We start from the raw sequence: 6,090 nt of genomic DNA on the forward strand, positions 1-6,090 counted from the left end.
TCGCATAAAGCGTTACAACCTCTCTGCGCTAAATAGGCTTTTATTTTGAAAGCCGTGACCGGGTATCAATTGGTAACTGCGACGCGTTTGAGTCATTTTTAAAGTGTCCGCTTTTGTAAACATGGACTTTGGCGTCCGTTTCAAAGTCAACCACGTCAGGCTACGTCGGTTAGAGAGAAGGCGGAATGCACTTGGTGCCACAATAAAACCACGAGTGGCTCTCGCGAGTCGTTAAGGGATGGTTTAGCTAAAGTTAGCTCCTAGTCAGTCAGTGAAGGTTAGGTTAGTCCGGGAAGACAACTATGGGCCAAACGACGCGGTTGCTCGGCAACGCGACTGTTAGCCATTAACAAACACGACGGCGGCGGATGAAAACTAAATGTAAAGACAACACGTCGCTTACTACGAAGAACGACGCTTAATACTTAACTGAAGTTGTGAGTTCAAATGTGCTAAATTCCTTCTTCCAAACCTGGTGACAAAATCTCGTAAGCCAATCAAAACCTCCCCGACGCAAGCGCTGACGTTAATAGCGCGAGCTACAGAACAGGCCCCGTCCGGTCTCGGTGGGTCACATCGGACCCGATTAAAGCAGAGAGGTGGTCTCGATTGTTCTGCAGGGATTGTTAATAACTGACAAGCGATGTCAATGCATTGTGTCAAAATGTAGAAAGTCAACATTGCATCAAGTCACATCATTTGGTAAAAAACCCCACGAGTCGATGAGAAAGAAAGTGTTCTCTGCAGCTCCCGTGCGCCACCTACTGGCCTGCGCAGATAATACAAGCACACTTCTCGTTTATGTTTTTATTACAATACAGATCTACTTTGTTGTACAGTTTACAAAGGAATATTAAAAAAAACATTTACATTGCATGTTCAAAGGAAGTGCACAAAATTAAAAAAGGAATTTCTGAAAGGCTCGACACCAGTTATCAAAATGTCAGTTCAAAAAAAGGTCTGGCAATAAATAAATATAAATTACATGAGAATCATGACAAGGTCAGGTAATTCATAAGGCACATCTCACATCCCCAAATGTACCTCGCAAAAACAACATGGCAAATCCCGAAGGACAAAAACAAGCTTATTTCCCCGCTTAAAAGGACGCAGCGTTTCTCCTTTTAATAAGAATCATAAAACATGTTCAGCATTTAACTACCCTGCCGCAGAAACGTTTATATATTAAGCAACTTTACAGATCATTGCCTGTCAATTACTGAAAGTTGAGATTGGTTATAATGCAAAAATCAACCCTAAAGTAACAATCATTACAATATTCATTGGAGAGAAAGTCTGCACGATGGCTTAAACTCTGCAATCTAGTTATTATTTTAAGCAAATTTACAAGAGAAATATCTTGAGACAATGATGAATTTTGAATAGGAAGATGAAAAATGAATGCTGAAATAATGAAGGCTTTTTATAAGCTAATTTGGTTGAACAAGGATCCATCACTTACACTGTAACAGTGCGCGACAAGACAGCCCCAGAGCACTTCTCACATTCAAAATGTCTGCATAGTTTGAACTTTGATAATTGCTTCTGAAGACAAATAACAGAAATGGCAATCAGACACATTTTCTGCAACAGCTATTTTTGGGCAAAAAACAAACAAACAAAAAAATCATCTTTTCCTACCATAACCTTAACCATTCCCTGCAGTTTACACATATACCCACAGAACCTGGGTAACAGATTAACTCGCCTTTACAGTAATATGTTCGAAAAAATGAGATGCAGAAATGATAACCAGCTTAGCGTAAAAGTACATGTTTTCAGCACCTTTCCGATACACAAGAACATTTTCTTACAGATATATGGGCTTGCTATTCGTGTTATTTAAAAAAAGATTTTGATTTACGGGCGATTTAAGAGCAGAAACACTGACAGTATTTACAAAATTAACTTTTAAAACACTTGCTTTACAAAATGGCATTTCATTGGAGGCTGTACAAAAGAAATAAATCCCTTTTGCCATTCCGCCAAGGGTGGAGGAATGCACTGCATGCATGGCGTGACCTCATATATAAGAGTTAATGTGCACGAACTAATGAGAAAATGGAGCGTTTCAAAAATGTTGCATGCTTACTGTGAAATATTTCAGAAAGTGTGTGTTTTTATCTATACAAACACTAAAATCACAATAAGTTCATAGAGAACAGTAGTTCTAATGATCCCTGGGGTAACCAACAGCCATTTGTGTACTAAAACTTCTACACACTCATGCAGTCGCACATGTGGAACAAACAGATTAGACAACATTGCAACTGGTTGGAAAGCCACTCCAACAGCAACAAATAGGCTGATATTAGAATAGCTGGTGTCTCTCATGTGCACTTACAATCTATAAAAAAGGAGGAGAAAAAAAAATAGAACAATCCTGATATGTATAAAAAGGTGACAAAATATTTACAAAACTTTGATCACTAAAATAACCGAAACAATATCAAATCAGAAACGGAGCAACGACAAAATTTGCTCCCACAACCTATAAATAACACTAATGCCCATTGCAATTTTTTTTCTTCTTTTTTCTTTCAATAAAAAAAATCAAAATCAACTCTATACAAAAGATTAAAAAAAGACACCCATATAAAAAAGGAACAGTACAAAAGAAAAGAAACATCTAACTATTTGAGCTAATAGGATGGGTGGAAATGGGAGGTCTGCCACTGGAGACAAATCCAGGTGGATGCCATGGATAACCCTACAGGGGATTCAACAAAAGCAATCACCAGGTTTCTTTCACGTCTTCTGCGACTGGTGGAGGCAGTGTGTCCGGGAGGCGCGCGGCCACTTGCGTGGACACCAGGGTCTTCTGTTGTTTGGAACTGCAGCAAGGCTTGAAGAGCCGAGGATCAATAATCACCTCTCCAAACCGGCCCTTGTAGACGATGCCACAGCACACCTTCTGCCTGAAGCAGGAGAAAGACCCTTTGCGTTATTCAAAACATTTAGACAAAGAAAATCAGCTTTATACGTTTGTCCTCAGCTCAAAGCCGTCCAACGGGAGAAGCAGCTGACCTTTTCCAGTACGAGCGGTCCAGGAAAGAGAAGATGGAGGGAGTCGGGCGTCTTTGCTTGGACTCGATGTCAGAGCCGTCGTCCGACTGGTTGCTGTAACTGGGCGACTGCGCTGGAGATACACTGGATGTTGTGCTGTGGGCATCGGAGTCTGCTTGGAAAACAAAAATAAATACATACATATAATATACTTTTTTGGTAACCTGCCAACTATACAAGAATTACTTTTTTTTTTAACATTACAACTGATTTCTTCACAGGAGTGACAATAACGAGTGTGTGGAATAAAATACAATGAAAGCAAACAAACAGTTTGGAAAAGAATTAGAAACTCAAATCTTTAAAAAAAAAATAAAAATAAAATAAAAACACCAGACACAAACTACTTTGGTTATCCGATTAATCGTCTAAAACGCTAAAGGAAAAGAAATACCCTGAAATAGTATTATAGTAGGATTGGAATCAATTCACATCTGCTAAACAAAAAAAGAGGAATGAACCAATCCTCAATCGGTCCGTTTCAGCCCTGATGCAGCGTGAGTCCTGACCAGAGCAGCCACAAGGTGCTGCTAAAACCGCCCGACACGACGGCAAACACAGGATTGATATAGCGAATGTTCACCATAGTAGACACATCTCAACACATGCAGGATAACAGTATATATTCAAAACAACTTACTTTGTCTCTTCAATTTATGAAGCTTCTTTAGCTTGCTTTTCTTCTTCCCATCACTGTTCTTCATCTTCTTGGGCTTTGTCATCTTGAAGCCTGGTCCAGCGCGGGCATCCACCACCTGAGTCAACCAGGACAACATCCAGTCAGTTTAAAAAGCCACAACAAACGCAACAAACATGACGCTGTAAGACCACGTTACTTACGTGGTTCCAATTCTTCTTGGAGCCATTAGGTAGCTTCTTCCACCTCTTCACAAGCAACACACAGGCATTGCAAATGTCTCCAACACGATCTTCCGACAGCCTGAAAATGGGGAACAAATTGTCACCGCTTAATTGTTCCCATCGAGTCACTCATTTGTAAATATAGAACACACAAAACAAAACACATATAAGAGCTTTTACCCAAAACAGAGCTCGAATGTTTCTTCATATCGGCTGCTGTCCGTGAAGCGTGAACTGGAGGACTTGGTCTTGCAGATGCAACAGCCGTCGTTACTCCGGTAGATCTTTGACTTGTGAAAGCCAAACATAATCTGTTTTGTGGGTCGGTGCTGTGGCAAAAATCTGAAAGCGTAAAACAGAAGGTCGGAAGCCGTCCCGGGGACAGAAGCTGTGGTGCCTTGCGGACTGTTGAGCGTTCTGCTCCTGCAAAAAGGGGGCGGTCCCCCGCGCGCGAAAATAAACGTATTTAATAAATAAAGCGGAATCTCTACACGTATGGTTTACAAACCCCATGTGAAGGTCACGCATCGTGCAAAACGGTTCATACAACGGTACCGCGCACAGACGACGTAAACACCCGCAAGCCATTTTTTTATTAAAAACACCATCAAATCATATTAAACAAAAAAGACCGTACAACCAAGTCGCGAGAACAACAAAAACACACAACGCTGACAGTGAAGTAACACCGTGGACACGATGCTGGCGGTTCCGTTAAATTATCGTAATGTTGGTTTCAATGCAGTCGCGTGTGATGCAGCTTCCCAACTTCCACACCACGATACACCTTTGGCGAGTCGCAGAAATGTTACACCCACCAAAAACACAGTGTTTCACCGGGGTTAGTGGCACCTTTTCAGGACACCGGTTAATGCTTTGGACCCGAAGACAGTGAATCCCGTTTATTTTAAGACGTTTGCTCGGCAGAAGATTTGTTTGCAGCAAGAAGCCTCGAAACAGAAAGCGGGCAGCGGCACGTACTGAAGTGAAGAAACAAAAAGCTATCGGGCTATTCGCTGAAATGGAGTTAACACACGTGTCTAAATGACACACAGCGACCAGATCGCTGCGATTTGTGTAGTTTGTCGAGATTTTTTTAAGACGCAAAAAGTGGCGGCGAATCCATTCTTCCCTTTAAATTCCAACTTTTGCCCGCCAGAGCGCCAAATACGGCTCATTGTTGTTAGCTGTTAGCATGCTAGCTAGCCGACGTTGCTACCATTACCACGCCACGCTCTCGTTCACTTCCACGTTATCCCATTGTCGGTTAACGTTAGTCTTTGTACCCTTAGATCGGAAGAACTGGAAATGCACAAGTCAAATTACGACTACGCAACATTACCATGGGTTATCCGCACATAACACGTCGGTCAAACCCCATATACGCGATGTCAGTACGAGAGAAATAAAAGTACACTTACCGAACAAAAACTTTGAATCTTCGCCGTATTCTTTCCCCCCACTGCGCATGCTCTTACTACTGCTGCATACAGCTGTCGATTAGAATATCATTAGCATAAAAAGCTGGAATGAAAGGGCTGCGCGTACAATGACCATATAAGGAGTGCGGCCGTTGAGTTTGAACGGGGATTCAACCAATCGCTGCTTTCCTTGCGTACACTTCAAAAGACATGAATGACGGGGGGCGTAGCAAACGAGCGGGAGATTCCGTCCCGTCACAGCCGTTGGCGTCCTTCTTTCAAACTCGATTTCCCACAATCCACCTGGCCTGATGCTTTAAAGACAGACCGCTATCTGATTAGGCGCGAAAGTTTGTTTACATTTTCTCAGGAGGGAAATGAACAGCGCTAACAATAGAATCAATGCTGTGTTTCTTTTCTGAGGGTTTATATGACAAAGGGAGCTGTTTTTGAACACAATGAGATATTTACCTCTTTTCCTATTTATAAATCAAGCAAAAATTGTCAAAACTGTTTAAATTAGATTTTGGGCTTTAATTATAAACGTCCCATCATTGATTAATCAGCATATTGTTATCATCCCAATTTCCCAAAGCCTAACTTTACATATTTAAATTGCTTGATTTGTTCGACTGACCGTCTTATAGTTAACTATATGTTAAAACTAAAAAAACAAATATTCAAATTTAAAAAGTGTATTTGTAAACCACATTTCAACTGAGGCACATACAGCAGATCTTAT

The 6,090-nt window shown here is 41.2% G+C and overlaps 1 protein-coding gene across 4 annotated transcripts; it reads right to left on the reverse strand.

The window, feature by feature from the left end:
• Positions 1 to 792: 792 nt before the first annotated feature.
• Positions 793 to 5,638, reverse strand: sinhcafl (SIN3-HDAC complex associated factor, like). 4 transcript variants are annotated; one of them, XM_040204621.2, is made up of 6 exons: positions 5,349 to 5,638; positions 4,108 to 4,269; positions 3,907 to 4,006; positions 3,707 to 3,821; positions 3,028 to 3,178; positions 793 to 2,918 (listed from the first exon to the last, which is right to left on the reverse strand). In XM_040204621.2, the coding sequence occupies exons 2-6, from the start codon at positions 4,233 to 4,235 to the stop codon at positions 2,735 to 2,737; spliced, it is 678 nt and encodes a 225-aa protein (XP_040060555.1). In that variant the 5' UTR covers positions 4,236 to 4,269; positions 5,349 to 5,638; the 3' UTR covers positions 793 to 2,734. The 4 variants fall into 4 exon arrangements, with proteins under 4 accessions (XP_040060555.1, XP_040060537.1, XP_040060545.1 ...); XM_040204603.2 differs by having other exon boundaries at positions 3,028 to 3,181; positions 5,349 to 5,560; XM_040204611.2 differs by having other exon boundaries at positions 3,028 to 3,181; positions 5,270 to 5,542.
• Positions 5,639 to 6,090: the final 452 nt, after the last annotated feature.

The sequence above is a fragment of the Gasterosteus aculeatus genome, chromosome 12 (genome assembly GCF_964276395.1).
Source record: "Gasterosteus aculeatus chromosome 12, fGasAcu3.hap1.1, whole genome shotgun sequence".
Lineage (NCBI taxonomy): Eukaryota > Metazoa > Chordata > Actinopteri > Perciformes > Gasterosteidae > Gasterosteus > Gasterosteus aculeatus.